Below are 27,856 nucleotides of genomic sequence, written 5' to 3' on the forward strand. Positions count from 1 at the left end.
GTGCCCCAATCGCAATGATATTCTATAATCTGCAATGTCCATATAGTTTTGCTAGCCACTGGCTATATATATGGCTATAGAGCACTTGACCTATATTGTAACAAAAAACTGGATTTTTTTAGTCACATGACTTTCAAACACTTGAAATACACTAGTGTGATTAAAGAACTGAGTTTCAAAATTAACAAATTTAAAACCTTAGGTAGTACAGATCCGGACCATGAATTAGAATGCTATATATAGGCCTCCAGACACCAATCTGTCATCTGTTTTGGGTAAACTATGTGACCTCTAAGTTCCCTTCTACATATTACTACCCCTGTTGAGAATCTTCCTACTGTCCTTTCCCTCTTGACTGTGAAGTTAGCTCATCAAGTTTGATAGTTGGTATAGTACTTTATGTCTATTAGTATTCCTCTCATTCTTTCTCCACCATTAGACGGTCAGCTACTAGAGAAATCTTATGTCTATCACTCTACCTACCATTTAACATGAATGCTACATATTAACTGTGCTTTTAGCCACATATTAACTGTGCTTCAATGGCTAAATATAAATTATACACAAAAAAACAGAGGGAATACCTGTTAACAATTCAGCTACCACTCTGGGCATGAGAAACTAGGTCATAAATCCAACTACTATGGGATGTGGCACAGTAGGCATACTTGGGAGTGTCATTTAATGAAAACAACATGGCTTGAAAAGAATTTTTACTTTTGCTTATAGAAATTATCTTTCATTCCTGAGCATTTTAGATTGCTATTCCTAATGTGGCCTTCATATGAGACAAGTGATAAAATCAAAGGCTAAAATTCTGTCAAATAAAGATGAAAATGTAATAAGCACTCATGTAAATAAATTATTTCAATAATTCAACACAATCACATTTCAAAAAATCTACCATTTATCAAAAAAAATTATAAGCTTACTTTGGTCTATGGTATGAATGTTACAGTAATAGTTCCTGGGTTTGAAATATATATCTATTAATTTCCCAGTTTTCTTCCTGACACCTAGACTGACTGTTTCTTTGCCTATTTGGATTCTTTCTCATACCCTTTATATCCAGAGCATTCAGAAATCAATTTCACCATCTTTTGCTGAGCTAAATACTATTCTCAATTTCGGATTGTTAAAAGGCAGCTGAAATATAACCCGAAAATATCCGTAACCATTTTGACATAAAACCTTTCAGTTTTTGTGTTACCAGTGGAAACATTTATAGAGCTCATCAGAAAAAGGGTAAATAAGCCTCATATACACACTACTTATTAACATTGTAACTTCCTTACTTCATATGTAAGAAGAAAACATAAGTGGTTTAGTTCAATTTGACTCTCAAGCTGTTTCTCCGTTTGTCCACCATATCTAGCATTCGTGCCTGATTAGTACCTGACCAGCACTCCACAAAGTCATCATTCGCCTCTACTACATACACAAGTGCTATGAGAAGAATCAGAGGAAGTAAAAACAGAGTTCTCTAAGGAGAAAATGCTCTGGGACTGGTTGGGAATAAAGCCTAGAATATTAGGGTTGTTCTCAGGCACCTTTTTTGGAAGACTACTTTATGTTCATGAACATAAATAATATGCATCTATTTGTCTCAAAAAATGTTTTTCTCTTTATAATCTACTTAAAAAGAAAATTAAGCTGCATTTGTGTAGTCTGTTGGGATAAAATACTAGTACAGGTTCCCCTGGCTTTTCAGAAGTTACTCCACTTTTATGAAAATCCTCCAGTAGCACCTGGTTTTGCTAATCAAAAGAAATCTGAAGAGGATTTTCACTTTTACGAAAAAAGGTGAAATACAGCGAAAATAGCTTGTTTTGCAGCAAGTCCTTATACAAGCAGCACACAGCCCGTGCATCGAGAGTGACGCCAGCAAGTCCCTTGCCCCAGGGACTGCAGTCAGCGCGAGCCACCACAGCTTTGAACTGTCTCTGTGAGCATCTGTGCTTTACACCTCAATTTATTTTGTGCACCTGTGAGCAAGATGTGGCATCAGGTAAATCTGAGAGATTATTTTTCGGTGAGGGATTACTCAAACAAAATTTCCATATAAATTAATGGTTACTGCTTCTTTGCTTTATGCCATTTTGGCTTTCAGAATGTTTCACAGGGACACTCAACTTTTGGGATAACATAGGAAACCTGTACTGAGCACATACCTTCACTGAAGTGTAGTCAGTGCTCGGATCAGTTAGCATTCGCATCACCTGGAAGCTGGTCAGCAATGCAAAATTTCCAGCCCCACCCTATCCCTACCAAATCAGTCTACATTTTAACAAGATCCTGCAGGTGATTCAGGTACACATTAAAGTTTTAGAAGAACTTCAACTTATCTTTCTTCCTGTAAACAAATATACATATTTAAAATTATTTCTAAGGTCAAATGAGGAAAAAGCATATTCATTTTCTAACTGCCAGATCAAGAATGATTCTCAAGGGCCACCTAGGTGGCTCAGTCAGTTTAGTGGGCTCAAGTCCTGATCTCAGGGTCGTGGGACGGAGCCCCAAGCTCAGTAGGGTGTCTGCTTCTCCCTCTCCTTCTGCCCCTCCCCCTGCTCTCTCTCAAATAAATAAAACCTTAGGGAGAAAAAAAAAAGGCAATGATTCTCAAGACTTTCATATAATTTTTTAACAACTTGAATGGGCAATACAGATTAAGATTTCCAAACTGAAATTAATCTATGGGCAAACGGTAAAGACAACCCAGAAAGCTCAAGCAATTTATTGGAAATGTTCTTATGTGTATTCTCCCAGACATTAGAATATGCCAGTTTATACATGTCCAGTTCTTTATATGCAAATCTGAAAAACAAGAAACTTGAAAACCTTAAAATTTTAAGTTTAGTAGCAAAACCCGTCTTGAGCTGATATGAAACTATTATAAATGGTCTTTAACCCAGGGGCTCTGATGATTTCTGTTCTGCTGCAAAAATGTTAATGTAGGAATTTGAGATCTGGACACAAATCTCACTGGAGGTGTGATGCAATATATGGTATGTGCCCTCAAGACTTCCAGATAAGGGCCCTTTAAGATAAATAAAGAGCTGGAGAAGACAAAAGCAAGGGAAATTAAATCTACCTGAGTAAACCTTCATGCTAATGTTGGCTAAATAAAAACCTAAGATGGTGCCTTAGAAGCATTAATAAAGTAAGAGAAGACAGAGGAATAATAAACTGCTTGAACATGTGAAGCTTGGGCGGGGGGGGGGGGGGCGGAGAGGAGAAGGCCGGGGGTGTCAATTTGAGAAAAGGCTAGTAAATAAATTTACAGTTGGCAAGGAGCATGAACGTTCTGTTTTCCCGAGAGGCCAGAACTTAAAAATGATAGAATACTAAAAGGGGTATTCTCCACAAATGTATGATTAACCCAAAGTAAGTAAATGGCCTTTTTGACCTTTGTTACAAATACTCATAAAAATCAAGTCCATCAAAAATTCAGCCTATATTTCCAAGTTATGTTTCTAGTATGCACTGCACAATTACAACATGTCATTTATTTAACAAGACTCTGAAAGAATGGGTCCCCAAGATCAAATATATACAGTTTTAATATAGGAAATATTTACATAATGGAACCACCTCATGGTCCAATGTTAAGAACAGTGTTTCAAATTCCTTTTAAGATGTAAAAAAAAATCTGTAACTCAAGCTCAGTTACGCTTTTTAACAACCCCCCTCCCCCAGACTCTGTCTTTCTTTTAAATAAATACTCAGAGATGGGAATAACTGCACCTAATTTGTGTTAAGAACTGTCTAAAACCTGTTACATTTTCAGGTCATTTTGCTCCCTGGTGAAGTTCTGTTCTACAATAAAGAAAGCTCCATGTGTGTCTCTAAGACATCAGTATATTTTTAAACATTGATGAGCAGAGGTAAAAGAGGTGTATGCATACATATACACTCACGAGATATAAACCCTTTAAAAACAAAAGTGAAAACAAAAAATTAGTGGTAACAGCCTTAAATGATTTACTTTATCCTTAAAAATAAGATGTAAACTGCAAATTGCCATTCTGAATTCCTACTGTATTTTTTTCAAACTTTCCAAGTCTGTATTGCCTAATTTTACTTTTTTAAATGATTTTTTTCATTTATGCTTTTCAGATTAAGGTTTTTCTTTTTAAACAAAAGAGTACACCAAAATAAAGCTAAGGACCAATTAGTGCAAAAATGCATCAAATAAAGCTCTCCAGAATCTAAGGATCTGCCTCATTTCTGAACAATGAAATTAACGGGAAAACCATTATGATTCACACTCCCTTAAAAAAGAAGGGCTGAAGCAGCCAGCTATCAACAGGAAAGCCCCATTCCATTCACCAGACTGTTGCTTGCCACAAGAGAATACCATGCTCTGGGAGACTAATAACCTAATTATCCCAGACATTTGGGTTGGCACAATACCACGTTTCCTTTACAATTCTACTCTTCAATAAGGAAATGTTTAAGGGAGCCCTCCAAAGAAAATTAGGTAAAAGACATTTATACATACATTCACACGAACACATTCATACAGAGATACAGTGGGAATGGACTGTCTGCTAATCTTAGCACTCTAATTTTAAATTCCATGCCTTCAGGAGGGCTTGCCATTTTTGATCAAGGGGTGGGAAGGGTAATAGGTATGATGGGTATTCTTTCAATTAAAATCATTCATGTAGGTTCCTGTACAGTACAGTTCAACATTAAGTGCAATTCTGCAAAAGAATTGGGGAGTCATTTTAATATTTACAAGAAATAAATCAGCAGAACAAGATTATATCAGATAGGCTGTATACAGTAGCTGCGGCTTATAAAACATACCAGTAATCTGTACCTGGTGAGTATAAAGAGAACCAAGGCAGGATTCAGATGTCTTTACAACCAAGGGAGTACACAGGGCATCAACAAATTAGAGGACAAAAAAAATTCACATTTTCTACATTAAAAAAAAATTACAGATCTCACAAATGTCTTTGAAGACAAAGAAAAAGCCAAAGTCCTCTGAAAGGTGGGAAAGAAGAAGAAAATTGAAACAGAACTCTAAAGGTAAAAAGAGTTTTACTTCACAAGACCAATTTTCTTGGCTTCTGTTTCATATATCAATAATCTCCACATTTTGACTATAAAAACTTCTGCTTCTTCATCAAGTACCTAGAAAAGAAAAAGAAAAAACTCAAAAAAAAAAAAAAAAACCCCAGTAACAATCATCAGCATATCCCAACAGTGACTAGTATTTTCTTATTTTTTTTATTGTTGTTAAAGGTCTTATTTATTTGTCAGAGAGAGAGAGACAGAGCCCAAGCAGGGGGAGCGGCAGGCAGAGGGAGAAGCAGGCTCCCCACTGAGCAAAGAGCCTGATGCAGGACTTGATCCCAGGACCCCAGGATCATGACCTGAGCTGAAGGCAGATGCTTAATGACTGAGCCACCCAGGTGTCCCGTGACTGGCATTTTAAAAGGCTTCATATATTGACAAGCATTTACTTTCAATAAAATGACCTGAAATAAATTGGTCTAGTGTGAGAAATATATTCAGTAAATATAAATTACAAAAAAGGGTGTCAGGGAGAAATGCATTCAGCAAAATTCCATGGCTTACCAAATACACCGCAATACTAAACTATTTCCTAAAGAAAGTATGTTTGTTATAAAAAACATAGTAATTTAGGCAGAACTAGTTATACAACCGAGTATCTTATCTACCCCGAAAACAGCCTTAAAATCATAACACTTATCAAGTCCTTATTATGTAACATAGAATTAAATATTAAATGAGAACATATGTAGGGGCGCCTGGGTGGCTCAGTTGTTAAGCGTCTGCCTTTGGCTCAAGGTCATGATCCCAGGGTCCTGGAATCGAGCCCCACATCAGGCTCCCTGCTCAGCGGGGAGTCTGCTTCTCCCTCTCCTGTTCCCCCTGCTTGTGCTCTCTCTCTCTTAAATGAATAAATAAAATCTTTAAAGGGGGGGCAGTTAAGCAAACTAGATCTCTAGCCAGACTATGTGGGTCCAAATCCCACTTCTACCTCTTATCAGGTATGTGTCCTTGGCTGAGTCACTTAGCCACAATGAACCTCAGTTCTCTCATCTGTAGAATGGAAGAAATATTAGCTACTTGATACTGTTCTACTGTGGGAATTAAAAGAGTTAACAGGTACAAAGTGTTTTGAAGAGTGTCTGGTATCTAAGTGATCAGTAAGTACCTAAAAGAAGCTGGAAAAATCTGATTTTCTTCTCTTTTCTTTTTTTTTTGATAAACTTCCCTAAATTGCTCAACAATGACAAATAATTAAAGAACTTTTACTCAGACTTCTACAAGCCAGACTTGACCAGCAGTTTGAGAGAACTATGCTGCAACACTAATTAATGTGAACATTGTTACCTTGGAAATAAATAGATCTAGGCACAAAATACAACCAAAGTTAATTAATGTAAAATGAAGAAAGGTACAGTTTGAAAAAGTCAAGATTTCTTTTTTTAAGAAAATGTCAGATCTGGGGCGCCTGGGTGGCTCAGCTGTTAAGCATCTGCCTTCGGCTCAGGTCATGATCCTAGGGTCCTGGGATCGACCCCCGCACCAGGCTCCCTGCTCCACGGGAAGCCCGCTTCTCCCTCTCCCACTCCCCCTGCTTGTGTTCCCTCTCTCGTTGTGTCTCTCTCTGTCAAATAAATAAAATCTTAAAAGAAAAAAAAGAAAATGTCAGATTTTTAATAAGAGCAAAGTACTACTTGAACTAAAAATTCAATCTCATTTAGTCAAGAAATATTTAGAAGGTAAGCTTTTGATAGAACTAGTTGACAAAACTAGCCAATTGAGTGGCTTCCTCCCACTCTGATCAACAATGAGCCAGAAAATTAAAATATAAGTAATTAACCAGTAAAAGAGTCTCATTATACTCCAAATACCAAAATATTTCAACAGATCAAAATGGATTAACACTGACACGTGACATCTTCACTGACAGAAATTGCAACTCTGCCAAAGCCAAATACTAGAACACTGGGGTTTTGTTTGTTTTTTAATTCCCTAACTCAGGCCCAACTATAAAACCCTCTCTCGGCCCCAAGGATAACCTTTTAAACATATGGGAAGGTCAGGGAAGTTCAAATTCTATCCCCAAGGACCAGGATCTATTCACATTTCTCCTTTCATCTGAGGCTCAGCATTATGAAGTCAACAAACCTTTCACAAATACTTTATCAGAAATTCTAAACAACAGCTGCATCAGCCTGGCTCGGCAGCAGAAAATTAATGTTCCCTGGCTTTAGACATCATATAGTGCCTGGACACAAAATATCTCGACCTAGGAGCTCCCGTTGTTTAGGTACCCCACTATGCCCCTCCCTGACAACTGCAGTGGGAAATGCAAGCTCTCCAGGGCACCTGTCATCTTACAACATGCTCAACGCTTCTTCCTCCCTGACTCGCCTTCCCACTCTGCCCTCCATTACTCTTTATACTAACCACTCTCAACTTCAATTAGTTTTTTTTTTTTTTCATCTATTTACCTGAACTGAAAACTTGTGTCCCTGAAAGACCCTGAGACACTCCTGTAGCCTACTCAGGAAGTTCCTTACTTTCAAAGCCCCTTAATCTCACAGGAGGGGAAGCTGCTAGATCTTTCTAGTTTCTCTTTGTGAACAGTATCTCCATTAAGATTCGTGAGATCTCATTACACTACCCTTCCACCCCAACAGCAACTATCTAGCAAACACCTAGTCTTCTACCCACAATAGATGAGCACTCTGGCTATTGGTTCCCATATTTCTCTGCAATCCCTGTCCCAACACACAGAAGTTTCAATTTCTATGTGTATGACCCAAGTGGAAAGTTCACTTATAGTCTAACGACATCAGCTCTACCCCAGAAACTCTCTCCCATGGCCACATATGCACCTCACCATCGTCTGGACCAATCCACCACTTGTTCTTAAACGTTCTACTGTCTCACTATAACCACTCTTTTCAACACACCTCCCACAGCTTCAGTGGAACAACCAGCCCGTTTCACATAACCACCAGCTCTATTCCGATGTTACCGCCTTCTCTTCCTAGCTTGGAGTTCACAGCCTACTCAACCACTCTCACTCTAGAGCCAATTCTCTCCCTCCTTCCTTTTCTCCCAAAATCACATTAGATAAATGGAACCACTGACTCGACTCTAATATCCAAATTAAATGCAAATGGGGATTTGATGTTTACTGCTGACCAATGGATAACTGTCCAAGTGACAAGGTTATACAAGTCTCCTCAAGTCTCAGTTTAGATGGTTAACTCTTGTGATTCCTTTCCTAACTGCCATCTGTACCATCAGATGCTCCATCTCCTGGGCCCCCACATCTTTTTGTTTGTTATATCCCCATGATTGCAAGTATATTACAGTATCAGTATTAGTATACCTGTCTCCCTGCTACTTCTTTAAGGACAGATGTTCCACCTTTTCATGCTTCTAGCACCATGTTCAACCTAGTAAGCACTTAATGTTTTCGAAATGTATGAATAGATCCAGAATTTGTATTTATACATACAAACACCAAAGGTGGGGGAAGGAAAAAGTGTTAGTTTTGTCTAAGGACACCTTGATGTGAGTGCTTTTAACCTCTTTTAGTGCAGATTCACATTTTAATTGGGGCTTCTAAAAAGAAAGGTTCTGGAACCAACACAGGTAAAAAATTAATCAAAAACAGAAGTTTAGTTTGTTTACAGATATTAATTAGAATATTAACAACACTAAATTTTTGACTTACCATGGCAACGTCATCTAAAATGCTCTGAGGTGAACTATGAGCCATAACCTAAAAGAAACACATAACTGTCATTTTGAATATAAATAAAAAATTAGCAATATAGTCAAAAAATTTTAAAGTACCCTCAAACTAATACGGGAATTTCTTGTGGCTGAAGAAACATTCTATAAATTTCTTAATTCCCAGAATCCTACTCTCTTCAATAGAAGTTCACGACAACCTGGGATCTTAATCACTATACTACGTGTTCTAATTCAAATCCAGAGTTACAAATTCCAATGCTACAATAATTACAAGTGGAGAGGGCAGCCTAAATTTGCTATTCCTAAAGCTAAAAGAGCAGTAATGGTGGAAAAATAAGCATTTCCTTAAAATGCAATTATTCCTTTACAGATATACAGTGCTTCTACTATAACTATCTTATTAAAGATAAGACTTTGCCTTCAGGAGACAATGGAAGGATGTGGTACACCTTGGTGGTTAAGAGCACTTAGCGCTTACTTATTATGGGACTATGGTCAAGACAATCTCCCCTGACCTCAATTTCTACATGTATAAAATGGGGATAAGAGTAATTTATACTTGCTAAGGTTGTTGGGAGGTTTAAAGAACATAACATTCTATAAATGCTTAACACAGTACCTGCCAAGAACAAAGCCTGGCCCACAGCAAATTAATTAATAAAAACAACTATTATTATACTATGAAAGAAACTATTTTGCTCTTCTTCCAAAGAATGGATGACTGACAAATTCATGAGATAAGCTATCAGCTGTCTCCACAAATACCCCCTCAACTGTACTTCAGCAGCATTCTAACCATTAAGCCGTGGGGGTGGCAACACATTCCCAGGGGCAGGGAGAGCGCAAACTTGGCAGCAGTCAATAAATCTGTCCTCCTTGACCCTCTGAAATGAAAGAATATGGCATAGGGGTCTGAAATAAAGTGGAGGAGTTAAGTAGACATGAAATCTCTTAATAACTGAAACTAAACTACCATAGACCTGGCTTTGCAAGATTTTTTATTTTAGAAAGTGTCTTAATATTTTGAAGTATAAAAAAATGTTGCGGATCGGGGCACCTGGGTGGCTCAGTTGTTAAGTGTCTGCCTGTGGCTCAGATCATGATCCAGGGGGTCCTGGGATCGAGCCCTGCATCGGGATCCCTGCTCAGAGGGAAGCCTGCTTCTCCCTCTCCCACTCCCCCTGCTTGTGTTCCCTCCCTCGTTGTGTCTCTCTCTGTCAAATAAATAAATCTTAAAAAAAAAAAAAAAGTTGGGGAAGAAGGGAGTAAAAGACTAACCTTAGAACAAACAAAATCAACTAATGTAGCTTCTTCTTCACCTATGTATTCTATAATTTTCTTATTAATCCATGGTCTAATCCGTCGTTCCATCAATATCTGCAAAATAAAGCATTGTTATTAAATTAAATAACTTTTTATTATATTTACTACAAAGTCTATAGCCTCACAATTTTTCTTAAAACTAAAATATATATGCTCTCATTTACAAGTTGAATGAAGACAGGTTATATATCAAGATACAATTACTTGCTTCTAATTGATGAAGACTTCAAGTACCACCAAGAATTTCCCCAATCATTTACCTAAATTCCTTGGCAGGTCAAGAAGCCAGCCACATTATCGTCTCTACTTGTCATTAATAGAATCAGCTGACTTTGTATGCTATATTCAAAACCACTTCCAATAAAAATGATGAAATACAATGTGCTACTCACAGAATCCACAATAGACCAATCCAAGGGATAAGCAAAGAGCTCAGGTTTGGCTGTAGGAATTTTCTCAATGAGACTCTTAATGTGTTTGCGCTTTTCTTCAGTGTTTACAGTGCCTTTGGCAGCATTTTTATCATCTTCACCATAATCCAAGGGAACCAGTTTCCTTTTTCGGGGTACATCATCACTGTCTTCGTCCTCAAATTTGTTAAAGACACTATCTACGGGGAGTTTCTTTCTCTTCACAGAATTAGGTTGACCAGGACTATTGGAAGCACCTATAGTAAAAATCCTGTATTAGCATGATGACTTAATTTTCCAATGTTAATTACATTTTACAACCCACCATCCCTCAAGAGCAGTGCATAATGTACTTTCACAAATCTCAGAGAAAGATCCCAACTGTAAAAAATAACTCACTACTCACAAGTGCTAGAAAATTTAACTTTTCACTTCTTCTCAGAACTTGAGGCAGCTGCAGATATAGGAGCACTAGTAGAACTACGAAAACAATCGTGAGCTATAAAGGCATTTTTGAGTATTTTTCTATCTACCTACCAACCAGCACATATTTATTTTTTCCTTAAGGCAAAATTTAAGTATATATAGGGGATTAAAATAAAGGAAAGAAGGAAGAAAATGCTAACATACCCAGTTTAAGACTTAGTCCTATTTTTGGCCTATGTTCCTCCGGTTGTTGTTGATCTGGTGAATTTTCATGAGGAATAATAATACCACATGGAGACTCATCCCCAGGAGTGTTGGGGGTTGCATTGCCACTGGCAGAGGAAACAGATGGGGCAGAACTGATGGGCCTCAGAGTTGGTTTGAGACAGGGCTTTTGCTCCGGCTCTTCCTCCTCTTCCATGGGTTCCTCTCGTTTTTCTTCTTTTTCTTGCTTTTCTTCTTCTTCTTCCTCTGATTCAGGTTCTTGCTTTATTTGTGGTTGTCTGCGCCTTTCAGCCTCTTGTTCCATCTAACACCAAAAAATAACGTGACTAACAGACCACAACTATACTCAACCAGCTTTCTGTTTTCCATCATCTTTCATAAAACTTCTATTTTTCATTAGGAATAATGAAACACTGTTTGCTTCTATAATCAGAAAGCTGGGTAGGTCTACAGAATATATTAGGTACTCTGCAAAATGTTTTCTTATATTTTTAACATTTACATATAAAATTATTTAAACTCTTCAGATATAACAAAGGCAAATACATAACAGGTGGCTAATTTAAAAGTAAAAGGTATGTTTTTTTATTTTTATTGAAATTATAATCCAAAGTTTTATTTTAATTTTAAAGATTTTATTTATTTGAGAGAGAAAGAGAGCATGAGCAGGGAGGAAGGGCAGAGGGAGAGGGAGAAGCAGGCTCCCCACGTAGCAGCAGGGCTCGATCCCAGGACCCTGTAATCATGGCCTGAGCTGAAGGCAGATGACTGACTGAGCCACCTAGGTGTCCCCCAAAAGTTTATTTTAGAACCTAGACAACTGCATTAAGAGGCAACTCAAATCCTCAGCTTGGTCATCAACAATTATTTGTTCTGTGGCACCTGGCTGGCTCAGTCCGTACAGCATGCAACTCTCGATGTCAGGGCTGTGAATTCGAGCCCCATGGTGAATGCAGCGATTACTTAAAAATAAAATCTTTAAAACGCAATTCTTTGGTCTTTCTAGGTCATGGCTAAGATGCTAGTCACTTTTGTATTCATGAATAGGGAAAGAAAGAAAGAGAGGGGAAAAAATTTTTCGAGTCAAAAGCCTATACCAAAATGAACACTCTCCCTGAAATCATGAAAGATTGAAAAACAACAAAATAACCAATAAGAGCATTATAAAAACTTGAGTAAATTTCATCAATTTTTCTGAGCATGAAACAAAAAAAATAGAACAAAAAGACCCTGGGGGTGCCTGGCTGGCTCAGTCAATTAAGTGTCTGACTTAGGCTCAGGTCCTGATCTCAGGATCCTGGGACTGAGCCCCAGGCTCAACAGGGAGTCTGCTTCTCCCTCTCCCTACCGCTCATGCTCGCTCTCTCAAATAAATAAACAAAATCTTAAAAAAAGATCCTGAACTACATAACAATTAAAAGTTGGTGCATGACATGACTTTTAACACCATCTAACTATCAACTCACAAAGTAGTACAATGACCATTAAACAATCTGTAAGGCATTCAAACCAACTGGTAGAAAATAAAACATAAAAACACACCCAACCTAAATGTTACAATGGTAAGGATTTAAAAGACCAACAATATGCCATGATGGTCAAGGTATGAAAACAGACATAAAGCTATAAACTGGCAATATTCTGAGTGAAAGATTATACCCGAATTAAAAGCACATTAGAAAAGAGCATGTAAATTATAATCCCACTTCTAAAATTTATGTGAGGAGGGTATACATATGCCTGTGTGATGACATTTTAAAAACCACAAATCTAGGGGCGCCTGGGTGGCTCAGTCAGTTAAGCATCTGCATTTGGCTCAGGTCATGATCTCAGGATCCTGGGATCGAGCCCCACATCAGGCTCCCTGCTCAGCGGGAAGCCTGCTTCTCTCTTTCCCACTCCCCCTGCTTGTGTTCCCTCTCTTGCTGTGTCTCTCTCAAATAAATAAAATCTTAAAAAAAACACAAATCTATAATGATTGTACCAGGCTGATAAGAAAGCAGGTAGTTTTTAATTTCTTCACTATTGTGTTGCATATTGTCTGAACCTTCTATTTACTCATGTAAGTACTTATTCTAGCAACAGGAAAAAAAAACAATTTCATTTTGAAAAATAAAAGGGGCATGTAAGAAGACATGGTTTCTGATGACAAACAGGATATAACAGATTTTTTCAAGTTGATACAAAGAATTTACAATATTAGATTCATGATATATTAAGAACAAAAATTTTTCTAAAATGACAGTCTACTCTTAAAAAAAGAACGGGGTAGGGCGCCTGGGTGGCTCAGTTGGCTAATCGACTGCCTTCGGCTCAGGTCATGATCCTGGAGTCCCAGGATCGAGTCCCGCATTGGGCTCCCTGCTCAGCAGGGAGTCTGCTTCTCCCTCTGACCCTCCCCTCTCTCATGCTCTCTCTCTCATTCTCTCCCTCTCAAATAATTAAATAAAAATATTTTAAAAAAAAAGAATGGGGTATGCTATGTTCTATGGCAAAGTCTTTTCCTTTTTTTAAATGGCATGCTGTTCGTGAAAACGTCTTTAACTTATTTAGGAAATAAAAAGATTTAGGGTGGGAGTGAGAAGGAACTCAAACCCCAAAAGTCATGAAATGTGAGAACACATTATGGGAAGGACAGGTTTCTAGAAAAGTTTTATTAGATGACATTCATTTAACTTAGGTAATATTTCACAGAAATAAAGGAATAAGACACAGGAAGGTGTTTAGAATAATTAAAGCTGTAAAACTAAGACTGATGATCTGCATAATAAAATAAAGAAAAAGTACTAATATCATCCCCCCAAACAGCAAGATCCATGGAGCATAAACTGCATTTCCCTTATGAGGACATTGTTGTGGATGTTAGGGTAACTCACCCTTTGGAGCTCTGCATCTGGATCTGGGTGCCCTTCAGCCAGAAGGCGCTGCCTGATTTCCTCTAGCTCTTCCTTCTCTCTCTTCCTATCCCGTTCATCAGCTTCCATTTCCTTTTCCCTATCACGCAACCTTTTCTGAAGAGCGCTTCCTCTGCAAAAGTAAATCATAACAGGCCTTGATACTCAGATCAACTATTATAACACATAATGTCTCCAAAAGTACCTTCCTTCAATACTAAAAGCTGCATGTTAGGAAAATGAAAAATGTCTGTTTTTATATCTGCAGAACACCCAAGACAGTGTGCTCTCTACACATAAACAGTTTAATAAGGAAGCATGGTCTTGTCATTTATCACCATGCCTCATTCTCAAGTCATTCTAAGTAAGTGTCTAAAACAAGCAGGAACAGTTTTCTGATGAAAGAAAGCTCTCATTTTGTACTCATTCCACAGGGAAAGCCCAACACACAATTTGTGTTTTCTTGGATGCCAAGTTGTGAAAAACTACTAAAAGTAGTAGTATTACCAGTAAGAACAGTCCTCTATCTTCAATTTAAATCAATTCTTTCCCTTATGGAAAAAATCCTTGAAGAAGTAGTGCAGAATCAACAGAAGAGATTCTCTCTAGCTAGCAGTATATTACATCTCAGAATGCTGAAATTATGTACTACTACTGATTTTATGATTCAATAATTTTACCGAGGATTTTTTTTTTTTCATTTTCTACAAAGTCAAATCCTTGGCATGCTTTTGAAGTTGCTAATTCCAATGTTTTAATTATGGGGTAACAGTATATTAAAATGATATACTAAATGCCTTCACTACATGCCCCGGATCCTATCAGATACATGAGGTTAAAAAGAAAAATCAAAATATTGTCCATATCCTCAGAGAAATTAGTTTGGAATGGAGGAAGCAGAACAGAGCCAACAATTTTACCATACTGCCACAGTGCTAGAATGAGAGTACTTTAGAAATGCCATGGGAACAAAGACATGAGGGAAGGGCAAGCTTTACAACCGTCACTTTACAATAATTATATCAATAGGGCAGGAGATGGGATGGCATTGGGTTTGCTTTGTAACATTCTTGAAATCCTTGAATGCAAAAATTTTTAGACCACCTTAGTTATCAAGACCAGTTATAACTTGCTATAAAAACTGGACCTCTATAAAACACATGAAAAAAATTAATCTGTTTTAATACTATGTGGACCACCACCCCACAAAAGATAGAACTGTTGATCCCTTTCCAACAGTTCTCCCCTGCACTCCCAAAAACATCTTATCAAATATGGAGGTGATTACAAGGTAGAATATTAAGATTCTCTTTCTTATTCCACTGAATAAACTTGCACCCTCTGGTAGGGAAAATACAGCTAATAAAATACTGAAAGTATGAGCTCATAAAGCAAGGATTCTTTACCTGTAATATTTGGGATCATCCCTATCATCATCATAATCTTCTAAGAATTCTTTTAGTCTTTTAGCTTCTTTTGCCTTTGTGGGAATAAAAGACAAAGTGTGCAAAATTAACATAAAAGTCACATAGAATATCCCCTCCTTTCTTGGAGATAAATTTTTCTTATCCATACCACTTGAATTTTATAATTCTCATGTACTCTGTATATTAAATTTAAATAACATTAGATATATTTTATCTCTTACTCATAAAACAAGCCAGATTTAGAACTTATCTATGCAACAAAAACCACATATAGTATTCCTCTCTGGATAGAGTCTTCAAAGTACAGTAATGAAACCTGAGCAAACCAAGAAACAAAACAAAGTTATTTTAATGTATCTATTAATTCAACGAAAATACTTTACCTTTCATTTGTAGATACATTATGCTACAGAAAATAGTTTTTAAGAAATGCAGGACTGAAAATTCAAATCATGTTCATGCATCAGTCTAACTTTGGGTACACAAACCATGAAAGTATAGGACTCTCTTATTTTTGAATTTCAAATATAACTATTATATTTAATACCACTTATAGCTAACAATTACATACAAATATATAATATTTAAAAATATTTACTTATACTCTATATCCTTACCTACTCTATCAACTATTATATCTAGTATATCTATATACAAAGGATAGGTTTCTAAATATACTAAGTTTATTTAGATTACAGTGAAATTTCAATACATTTCAAATTTCAAGTATTACCTCTCTGTAAAGACTTCCCTGATCTAACCACCTACCATGACCAATTCCCATCCCCAAACAATTCTTTCTCCGCACTCCCAAAATACTGTGAACACCCCTTTATCGTACCTTAAACACTCACACACACTACAGTAACTACCTCTCTCTCTGAAAATACCACCCACTTGTTTCAAAGTTAGAATCATTAGTTACTCCTGTATGCCCAGTACCCAGCACAAGCACCAAGGCTGGGATATAATGTACTTGACTCAAATGTGTCAAATGAATGAAAGCAGATTTGTTAAGTAGGAATGACAAAACTTATAAGTATTTAAATAAAACACAGGAAGGTGCATGAGATACATACTAAAATATAAACATAAATTACCAGCCTTGAGGAGTAGAAACCTTCACTTTTTACATCACGTACTTCTGTTACTTGAATATTTCTATATAATAAGTAACTGCTTTTGTAACTGGACTTTTTTAAAGCTCTCAAACAAAAAAATAATAGGAAAATTTTCTCTAGAAAGACAGATTTCCGATTTGCTTGTAAAAAGCAGGACCACTTCAAATGTAGATATCTGGTGTTGTTCATGGCAAACAGCTCTTCAAATAATCGTTTCTCACTATATTATTCTCTTCCTATTTTCTAACGTAGGGATGAAAAAGAAATTCTAGAATGGGAATTGAAACTACTGTCAATAATTCTATGGCATTATGGATATATACAGAAAACCCATACTATCTATCTAGTTTCTACATGCACCCTCTTTTGGGTACTTACAAAAACTCCCTCTATGTCTCATATTCAAAAGCTACTTGAAGATTCCTAACTTCAGTGAAGTTTTTGGAAGAATAATACAAATATAAAATAAACTGGAGATAAAGAAACTTTCACGAAATTCTGGCAAAGACAGAACACATGGAACATACTACTCAAGCAAATACTATGACAAAATTTTTTTGTCACTCTTCTTAGTAACAACCTATGCCAATGGTTTCCCTATTATAGTTCATCAAACAGTGTAAATGCAAAAAATGTCATGTACCTAAAAGGCAGCATGAGGAAAAACTATAATTCATATGTTATATACTGAAGACAATAATTGTGATTCATAAAAACAGGTCTTTACGCTATATGTTAATTTTAAGTGGAATTTAAATAAAAACATGACAAACAAAAAGAAGGTCTTCTCATGACACTATTCCCTTCATCCACATGTGCCACAACCAATACAGAACAGTATCTATCAGTATCTATCAATGCCTCTTCAAAATCAATGTTACAGACTCTTAAGAATGTTTTATAAATAAATTCTTTTTATATATTATTCTATGACAGACAGACTTCAACGGTATGCGCATCCAAGAGATAATTTTGTTTATAGGCAGCAAAAATGTGAAAATTAAGAGTAAAAGAGATTTTGGTGGACTGAAATTGTCTGAAGATTAACTGAAATACATAAATATTACATTACCTAGGGTCGCCTGGGTGGCTTAAACAGCTGGGTGTCCTAACTCTTGATTTCAGCTCAGGTGGTGATCTTAGGATCATGAGATGGAGCCTCACTGGGTATGGAGCCTGCTTGGGATTCTCTCTCTCCCTCTTCCTTTTGCCCCTCCACCCCCAAATTAAATTGTCTATACTGAGAGCTCGTACATTTTAATGACAAAGTTACTTCTAATCTAGTTAATGGTCAAGAATTTGACCTGATTTTTATCTGAAAAATCACTAATTTGTAACAGAGAATATTACCATTTCTCTTCTTCTTTCTTCTTCTCTTTCGGCCTCTTTCTCATACTCCCGGGTTTTCTTCCGTTCTCTGATTTCCCAATTCTTAAGGCGCTAAAAAAGAAATTGTCAAATTTAGTAATACAAATGTATGCAAAGGGCTCTAAAATTTTTGACTAACCTACTGAATAGCAAGCTTTAAGAATAAAAGCATTTCTCGGGGCATCTGGGTGGCTCAGTTAAGTGCCTAGCTCTTGCTTTCGGCTCAGGTCATGATCTCAGGGTCGTGAGATCAAGCCCCACATGCTGGGCTCCATGCTCAGCATGGAGTCTGTTGGAGATTCTCCCCCTCCCCCTCCCCCTCTCCCTCTGCACACATGGGCGCATGCTCTCTCTCTCAAATAAAATCTTAAAAAATAATAATAATAAATAAAAGCATTTTCTCAATTTACCTCTTGGTAAGCAGCTTCTTTTTCTCGGAGTTTTCTTTCAAGTTTCCTTCGTTCGTAAGCATCTTCTTCATCTTCTTCTCGGTCGCGCTTCTTGTCTTTCTCTCTCTCTCGTTCCCGTTCCCTTTCTCGCTCTCTCTCTCGCTCTCGTTCTCTTTCTCGTTCCCGTTCTCTCTCTCTCTCTCTTTCTCGCTCCCGTTCCCTTTCACGATCTCTGCTCTTTTCTCTATATAAACGAAAGATTTAAAAAAAGTCTTTGTTTTCCTTTATAAACCAAGGGAAAAGAGAATAACATATATTACAAAATAATACACAAACTCATAGGCCAGAATTTAGCATTTGATTTCTGCAGAATTGTAAACTCCTCTATACTTATCAGGATGACACAACATAATTCTAGTCTCAAATTCTCAATTGCATTTTAAATTCCATGTTAATGCTTATCAGTATCTCAGAAAACAAACACACCTGGATATAAGAAATATAAAGGACTGACACGTTAAAAGACAGCCTACTTCACTAGTGATGAAGGAATAAAGATGTTGGCAAAGGTGTGGAGAAAAGAGCATTTTGGCATGTTGGATGGATAAATCAGAACTGTATCTACTGGCAATGAAAAGTTATCAAATATTTAATTCAGAGTGATAAAACCAAATTGCAGAATATAGGTAGTATGATGCCATGGATCTAATTAAATACATTTATTTGTACACATATAAAACAATATAGTGGTTATGGATTCATATCCATAATAAAAGTATACATACACTGACTGTATGTCAAATTCTTGATAATGGTTACTCAAGAGGATAATGATTATTCCAGGAGAGGAAGGAAGGGAAGGATTTTAATGCCCACTAAAGACTAAGGACACCGGATTTCTAGTTCCAGCAACTGGTGGACTGACTAAAGTGGACCTCCTTTCAGCTACAATCAGGTGAAAATTTGCAACACAGAAATGTATTATCTGAAAACCAGCTTGGGAAAAAAAGGTAAGCTTTTCTTCCTTCCCCACTTCCTTCGTTCATTTTTGCTTTACTCCTTCCTAAAGAATTTGAGATGATTCATCAAATTCAATATAATTAAGAAAAAACTTAAAATAAAAACAAGGTAAAATTACTTGGGAGTCCTAAATTGAGAGCTAGGCCATACAATGGGCTACAGGACCAAGTAAAGATGAGCGCCTAGAAGCAGGGGTGCTAGAGATGATTTCCCAGGATGCAGGACCTCAATGAAATGGTAAATAGAAAAGATGCCCACCAACCCAGGGAGACAAGAGGGAATCAGTTCTGCCCATAACACTGGGTGGACAGTGGTTGTGTTCTGGGTCTGCGTATAAACTAGCGTCAGATAAAAATTAACCCTGAAGTTGAGAACTGTTACTTGAACCAATGTTTACGTGTGTGAGACAGCAAGCCAGGCATGCTCTGTGCCTAAGGAAGCTCTCTCCTCACACAAATGTAAACGGTGTGGAGAGTGCCTAACCGCAGTTCTACTAAAGCAATCAGCAAACAGTAACTTCCACCAAGCCTTACCTTGATCGACTCCGATCCTTATTCCGATCCGAGCTCCTTTCCCGATCGCGGTCCCGGTCTCTCTCTCGGTCCCGGTCACGGTCTCTTTCTTTTGTCCGGTCACGATCCCTATCTCGTTCTCGTTCCCGCTCCCGTTCTTTCTCTTTTTCTCGTTCACGTTCTCTTTCCCTTTCTCGTTCCCGTTCTCGCCTTTCTCGTTCCCTTTCACGCTCCCTCTCTCTTTCTCTCCGTTCTTTCTCAATTTCCTGTCTTTCTTTCTCCTTTTTGCCTTTCTCTTCTTCCAGTTTCTAGAAACCAATAAAAGTACTTTTAGAGTTAACTCTGTAGCTCCAGTATTCGGGTATTTCCCGGCGCAATGCCCAATATAAGGAACAAAAACAACCAAACCACTGGCACTTTAATATTAAGTACTTTGGTTTTACTTGACAAATTAAACTGAAGCAATCACAAGACTAAATAGATTGCGTGCAAACCCATATACTCTACACAGACCAGGAATCTCCAATCTTGGATGCTGGGAGATCGTGTCAAGTGTGGCTGGCCGCTCAATGATTATGTAATAACTAAATGACCATGAGGAATGTGGTGATTAGTAATAATTTCTAGAAATACAATCACTTAGCTAAAATGTAATTTCTGTCATTATGAATTTCTGTAAATCAGTATGACTACTGATTTACTATTGATACTATATATAACCCCAAACTTCCCATTACCTACAGGTTACTACTTGAAGATTTCAAAGGGGAGGTGGGGGAGGAAAGTCAGGTCACTGTAATACAACTAAATAATCTTCTACCCTCTGGTTTGCCCACCCTCCAAAAGATAAGCTGAATTCAGCCAACATTTGCCCTATTATCTAAAGGGAAACATTTACTCCCACCATTACAAGATGGACAGCCCACTAAATACAAAAAGTTTGAAAATCACTCACTTCAAGCAAAAATGTACATAATTGTAATATTCTCATTTCACTTAATTTTAAAAGCAACATATTTATGCCCATTACGCCTATAAGACAATAAAAATATATCAACAGTGATAAATCCATCCTTGGAAGGAACGATTGCATATGAACTTACAGATGCTGTGCTAGGACATGGATCGCCAACACTGGATTAACCTTGCCTACAAGCTATGTTTCTGGGAGGAAGAGCAAGTACATGGTTCACAAATAAACCAAATAACAAAGTCAGACCAAGTTTGTACCCTGACAAGATTACCAGTGTACCACACGGTTTCTACACAAACTCAGAAAACAAAACAAAACAAAAACAAAAAAAAAAACCAAACAGGAAAAACAAAACAAAAACAAAATACATTTATCCCTTTGGTTTCATGTTTAGTGTCACCGAAATGAAATTTAAACTGCAACAATAAAATGTGCATTTTTTTTGTCTTTTCTCAGTCATGTAAAGCATTTAAAACAACTTTAAAAAGCAATCTTACCTGTTATACTTTTTCTCTTGCTCATGGCTTAGAGAACTGATAGAGGATTATGAGAGTAAAGCTAATGCATGAGAAATCAATATATTCAGCAGCTGTGCCAGTCTATATCAAAGGAGAATGTAGGCAAAGCCAATACTGAATACACTGAGGTTACAAAGAGAAGAGAAAAGAAATCATAGAAAGAGGACAGAAACTGAAAGCTATTTAAAGGGGCGAATTCTAATTTCTGAAACAGTTCTAATGGATTATAAAAATTTGTATTGTAAAATGAGGCTAGACTACATAAAACTTACCTCAGTGTCATACACTTATAAAGAAATATTTATTTCTGAGATAATAGATACTTACAGACTTATTTTAGCTGTTCCAATAATAATTTCTTTTGTAGAATTTAACTTTTTTATTTTTCCTTATTCATTGTACTACTTATTTCTTAGTGTATACTTCCACTTATGTAAATAATAATTTGTTTCAGAACTCATTTCAAAAGTTTTGTTCTAAGTAAATGAACAAGTGAGTGAATCTGGTCCACACTAAATGCATTTCTAAAAGACTATATATGCGATAAGTAGATGGACACCTACATACATATGTATATTTTAAGACAAGACTAGATAGAGAAAATGAAGTTGAGTCTAAAAAGATGTAAGAAAGTAATGAAATAATGAAGAGGAAAGGACAGAAAAAAAAAATCATAAATCTTACCTTATTCTCTCTTCAGACTCGTCCGTGCTGTAAATGGACGCCCCCTGCCACGCTGATACCCTGACAGTCTGTGGTTATTTAATAAACTCATACCAAAACATGCAAAGGTTCACTGAGCTCATTTTTTGTTACTAGAGTTTCAAATGTTCCCTTTAACCATACCACCCAACAAAAAGAACTGTTTTTCATTTTCATCTTTTTTTTAAGTACATTTTGGAAAAAACATTTTCCCCCCATAGTGAAGTAAGTCTAAGGCAGTCAAATGCCTGACAGCTTCTCAAACTCTGAAGCACTTATCTTTTGAATTAATTTTTTTAAAACACAATTTTCTCATACTTTACCAATGACGTGACAGGGTTTAACAAATAACAACAAGGGGGTAAACCACACACACAACTGTATACCATTTTCAAGCTTACTCAGACCCTGAATTTGAGTATTGAACCTAACCAAAAGTACTCCTTGAAAATCACTTCCCACAGACTACCTTTTAAACTCAAAATTAATTTGGGAAAATTATATTTGTGCTTTTAGACATACTTAATTCCTGAAAAAGCACTGTGTATGTGAGCTATGGCTGGGCATCTGGATAATAAGTGTTCAGCAGCAGTGATTCAATGGCACTGTCACCTTGGGATTTTGCAAGCAGTAAGAAAAAGTAAGATTGAATAAAAGAAAAAGTGAACACTTAACATTTCACTGAGTTGAAGATCACTCAGTCTTTAGAGTAAAAACCAGTAACATCTTATTATCTCTAACATCAAAATACATTTCATGCAGTGTTTGCAATTTACCGTCCATAAGCATCACCTTAAACACCAGCGAACATTCACAGATGCACTGTCATGAGAGAAGCTTTCAATAGGCAAAATTCGTGAGTGGGATTTACTAAGCACAAATACCCATTTCCAAGCCAGTTACCCCTTTGCATATTTTTCTGAGGGGGCATCCATAAATATAATAAAAAACAGAAGCTCATACTTACATCCTATTCCTTGTTACTTTCCAAGCTGAGAGTTTCATCTTGCATTAGTCACCATATGATCTCTATCATAATGGTGGGGGTCAATGAATAGATTAGCTTTATGGGAATTTACAGTTCTTCCATGCATCTAAAATTTGGTAAGTCTGGTAACCACTGACCTACTTTTTTAAAATCTCCCCCTCTCAACTTAAATCTACACAAATATATATCTTATATTTTAATCTCAGCTCTAAAGAAACGATTTTCGTAAGATTAAGTTAAATAACTGCCCCCAGAAATACACTACAGTGTAGGTTATCCTGCTGCCCCACTGAATCTAATTTAAATCTGACCTTGATGTTTATGTTAAAATCTAAAAATAAAATTAGCTTTTATAAAAGTGAGAGGACTGCAGAGTAGTCAGTAACTGAAAAAACTAAGTACAATATGTCCAGGACCACTTTAATATGGTATTGTTCTTCTGTTTGTCTCTATCTAAATATTAATTAACCTATAAAAAGCACTTAAAATTATATTCTAATGTAAGGTTGATTTTTTTCTTTTTGTCTGTTTGCTTTGGGTTCTGTAAAAAGTCTAGATTGGTATCAAGTAAAAAAACAAGAATACTACCTTGTGTGTGTCTCTGAATTTGCTGATCTCTCGGGATATCAGATCTCTTTTGTCTTCTTCCATTTCTATAGCATTTATATCCTCCTAAAAAAGATAAGAGGGTTAGGAAAGAATGCATTAAAAATTAATCTACATCAATACAAAGATACTAGAATTAAAAGATAATCTGTACCATCTTACAAAAAAGACAGAAGTAAATAAAACAATTTATATAGTAAAAAAAAACTAGTGATTTAAGTTAAATAGTGAGAAATCAGATGAACAAGAATCACAAGTCTGGCCATTAGCAATAAACAGTTATTGTCAATGCCTATAATATAAACGAACCTTAGTGATGAGTGGGTAAGGGATCAGTGGGGCCACTGGAAATCTGCGGAAAATCTGCGGAAAAATCCACAAAGATTAAAAAAAGAGCAAGAGTTTTCATTACTCTGCACAAAAATTTGCTATATGTTTATACTGTAAGCAACGTAAGATTTCTGTGATATTTTCTTAATTTCAAATTACTTAATAAAAAAGATTTCACTCACTCTTTTTAACCCCTCCTGTCACCCACCACTTCCTCACCCTCCAACTCCCCCAGGCAACGGAATAAGGAAAGTCTCACAGTAGCAGGACTTTTTCCTTCATCCCCTGGAAACAATCATATCAACAAAATTTACCCGTAATTCCTGCCATTGAGCAGGATCTCTTTGATCCTCTCCCTCCAATGCCATATCAAACAAATATTCTATTTTCTCCTCTTCCGTTAATGCTGGGGAGGAAGAACAAGCTCTACAAACCTCAATTACCCTATACCTGATGGACTACCAATTCCCATTCCCAATGACTGACATTTCACTAGACAGGTTTTTATGACCATATGAAGAAAAACAAGCCAAGTAATAAAATGTATTTGGCCACAAAGCAAATTGAAGATGGCCAAATAAGGTACTCAAATTCAAAATAAAATGAACTGTAACTATCCAATGATATTAAAAACCATAGCAGATATTTCACAGTACTTTTTCATAGCATATACAATCCATGCACACAACATACTTCCAATATTTTTAAAGAATACTCCCCGTAATTTCTCTAAATTTATCCAAAGAAATGAGTGTAAAAAAAACAAAGATTTTTGGGGCATCTGGGTAGCACAGTCGGTTAAGCACCTGACTCTTGGTTTCAGCTCAGGTCATGATCTCATGGTCGTGAGATCGAGCCCTGCGTTGGGCTCCAAGCTCAGTGCAGAGTCTGCTTGAGATTCTCTCTCCCTCTGCCTCTCCTGCTCATGCTCTCTCTCTCTCAAATAAACAAATAAATCTTAAATTTTTTTTTTCTTTTAACCTGGACACCCTACTATTCAATTAGCTTAGGTTGGCAAAGACTGATAAAATAATAATACACTGGGGAGGAGGAGTGTTTCATCTTCTCCTACTCTTTCACCACCCTCCAATTAGAAGTACAACGGCGTTACTGTCACAGAGGGAATGAGATGTGGTTTAGAAGAAAAGGTGGCAAAACTTAAAGAATGGGTGAAAATATTCAGTGAAGGATAGCTCGTGTCCTGCTTGGACCGGGATAGTACAGTATCAGGGAGTAAGGCAAAAACAAAGCCAGCCCCTTCATGGCCAAAAAAACAAAAACAAAAAAACTTCCTTTGTCCCTTAATATCGGCATCTACTTCACGAGTCACGGGTTTTTTCCTTCTGTAATTTGAATCCAGAGATAAATACAAGTATCCATGCCAGTGCATTTCAAACATATAAAACAAACATTACGGTGAAAAAAAAATTAAGTCAGTTACTTGATAAAACATGGTCAAATTAGGCTTAGCAGTATATTGTTATAAATTTTGGTCATTTTCCCCTTGAAAGTTGCAATGCAATGAAAGCACAAGAGTGACACCATAAAAAGTAAACCGTAGAAATGACTATTGTCAGAAATCAGTAACACATACGTCCTCCTTCTTCTCCTTCTTCTTCTTCCTGGGGTGAGAGTCAGATTCTTGTGAGGGGGCATTGAGCTCACTAGAGTATTCTCGTATTAAAACTTCAATGGCCCCTTTGATCATCTGATCTCTTCTCTTTGTTTCTTCATCTAACGCTTCTTCATCATCATTAGTGACAGTTTCTGGCCTCGCATTCTTTACAAAAAAAAAAAAAAATCAAGGCAAGTTCAGGGAAGAGGAAAAAAAAATCAAAAAAGAAAATCATTCTAAAACAAGTTAGTACACAAAACAAACCAAACATGTTTTCTCTAAAACATCTGTGCAGTCCTATTAAATGCAGACTTGGTTTTGTTAACTTCACAAAACTAAATTTCATTTCATTTACTGATTTTTCTTAGATACTCATACTTTATCATTTTCTTTTCCTTTTTTCCTTTAATAGCTAATACTCTGACCCCTAACCAGTTACAGGGAGATCAAACCACAATACTAACATACTACACGACACATCTGCCAAGCTTTCAGTTTTTCAGATTGTCTTCCTCAAATACTTCCACAAACTAATGTTTACTAAATTTTTTTTTTTAAGATTTTATTTATTTGACAGAGAGAGACAGTGAGAGAGGGAAAACAAGCAGGGGGAGTGGGAGAGAGAGAAGCAGGCTCTCCGCCGAGCAGGAAACCTGGTGTGGGGCTCAATCCCAGGACCCTGGGATCATGACCTGAACGACTGAGCCACCCAGGCGCCCCTAATGTTTACTAAATTAACCAAGACACAGTTGAGGGGCGCCTGGGTGGCTCAGTCTTTAAGAGTCTGCCTTGGCTTAGGTCATGATCCCAGGGTCCCGGGATCCAGCCCCGCATCAGGCTCCCTGGAGGAGCCTGCTTCTCCCTCTCTCACTCCCCCTGTGTTCCCTCTCTTGCTGTGTCTCTGTCAAATAAATAAATAAAATCTTAAAAAAAATTTTTTTTTTTCTTGGGGTGCCTGGGTGGCTCAGCCAGTTAAGTGTCTGCCTTCGGCTCAGGTCATGACCTCAGAGTCCTGGGACTGAGCCCTGCATTGGGCTCCCTGCTCAGCGGGGAATCTACTTTTCCCTCTCCCTCTCCCCCTCCCCGCCCCCCTCCTCCCCACTTATGCTCTAAGAAGTAAATAAAATCTTAAAAAAATATTTTTTCTTTCTTTTTGAAGTCATCACTACACCCGACGTGGGGCTCAATCTTCCAACCCTGAGATCAAGAGCTGCATGCTCTACTGACTGAGCCAGCCATGCACTCCTGGCTCAACAAATTCTTAAGAGCCTACTGTGTGTGCAAGACACTATACTAGATGCCAAAAATAATTCAATATTGGGAAAAAAACCTTGCCCTTAAGCATTTAGCAAATACGATAAGCAGTTATGCTACAGATAACTTCAAGTCATAATGTATATTATGAAACTAACTACTCTGAGTTCTTACTTTCTCAAACCTGCCTCTTTATCCAGTCTTTTTTTTTTTTAAAGTAGGCTCCACGCTGGGCATGGAGCCCAAAGTGGGGCCTGAACTCACGTCCCTGAGATCAAGAGTTGGACATTTAACCAACTGACCTTCCCAGGCACCCCTTTATTCAATCTTCTGCCAACTTTCTACCTGGTATCTTGGATAAAGACAAGAAGCTTTACCCAAGGACTGTAAATACCTGTTAAAATTATTTACCAACAACACTGTAAACTATAATCGCGATGATGTGTTTTTACTTTAAATCAGTAATGTATCCCAAGAAGGTCTTTGTGCAGCTTTCACTAAAATCCCTTCAGTAATACTATGCTTCTCCACAGGTTTTAAATCAAAGAATTAACCTGACACTAACTTGCCACTGAAACTATAGGTCCTAAGACATACATGGGCCATTCCAACCCACATCCTCAGGTATTGATACCTTAATTCTTTATCATGAAAATATACTTTATGAGAGAGCATCGAATCTGTCTTTCCCTTACATGCTAAATTCCTTTCCATGAACCCTCAACATCTCTGTGCTTTTCTAAGCATAAAGATAGAAGTGGGGTGGGGTGCCTGCGTGGCTCAGTCAGTTAAGTGTCTGCCTTCGGCTTAGGTCATGATCCCAGGTCCTTGGATCGAGCCCTGCTCATCTGGGAGTCTGCTTCTCCTTCTGTCCCTCCCCCACAACTGTGAAGACGCACGTGCACTCTAATAAATAAAATCTTTAAAAGCAAACAAAAAAAGATAAAAGTGGGGTTATATAAATCTTAAGGCCTAGTCATTTAAAAATACTCATA

The 27,856-nt window shown here is 37.1% G+C and overlaps 1 protein-coding gene across 1 annotated transcript in view; it reads right to left on the reverse strand.

Annotated features, from left to right (window-relative positions):
• Nucleotides 1-3,487: 3,487 nt before the first annotated feature.
• RBM25 (RNA binding motif protein 25) overlaps nucleotides 3,488-27,856 on the reverse strand; it is a 57,571-nt gene continuing 33,202 nt past the window's right edge. Inside the window, exons 7-19 of the mRNA XM_028089263.2 lie at nucleotides 25,587-25,772; nucleotides 23,972-24,025; nucleotides 23,645-23,728; nucleotides 19,897-20,183; nucleotides 18,365-18,587; nucleotides 17,937-18,026; nucleotides 15,445-15,518; nucleotides 14,021-14,171; nucleotides 11,124-11,448; nucleotides 10,476-10,750; nucleotides 10,039-10,137; nucleotides 8,738-8,785; nucleotides 3,488-5,142 (exon numbers count right to left, since the gene is read on the reverse strand). Of these exons, the coding sequence (XP_027945064.1) occupies nucleotides 5,050-5,142; nucleotides 8,738-8,785; nucleotides 10,039-10,137; nucleotides 10,476-10,750; nucleotides 11,124-11,448; nucleotides 14,021-14,171; nucleotides 15,445-15,518; nucleotides 17,937-18,026; nucleotides 18,365-18,587; nucleotides 19,897-20,183; nucleotides 23,645-23,728; nucleotides 23,972-24,025; nucleotides 25,587-25,772 (1,989 nt within the window). The 3' untranslated portion in view covers nucleotides 3,488-5,049. The remainder of the gene's footprint in view (nucleotides 5,143-8,737; nucleotides 8,786-10,038; nucleotides 10,138-10,475; nucleotides 10,751-11,123; nucleotides 11,449-14,020; nucleotides 14,172-15,444; nucleotides 15,519-17,936; nucleotides 18,027-18,364; nucleotides 18,588-19,896; nucleotides 20,184-23,644; nucleotides 23,729-23,971; nucleotides 24,026-25,586; nucleotides 25,773-27,856) is intronic.

Source organism: Eumetopias jubatus, unplaced genomic scaffold (assembly GCF_037043125.1).
Source record: "Eumetopias jubatus isolate StellerSeaLion01/CBP00866 unplaced genomic scaffold, mEumJub1_p1.0 scaffold_7, whole genome shotgun sequence".
Taxonomy (NCBI): Eukaryota; Metazoa; Chordata; class Mammalia; order Carnivora; family Otariidae; genus Eumetopias; species Eumetopias jubatus.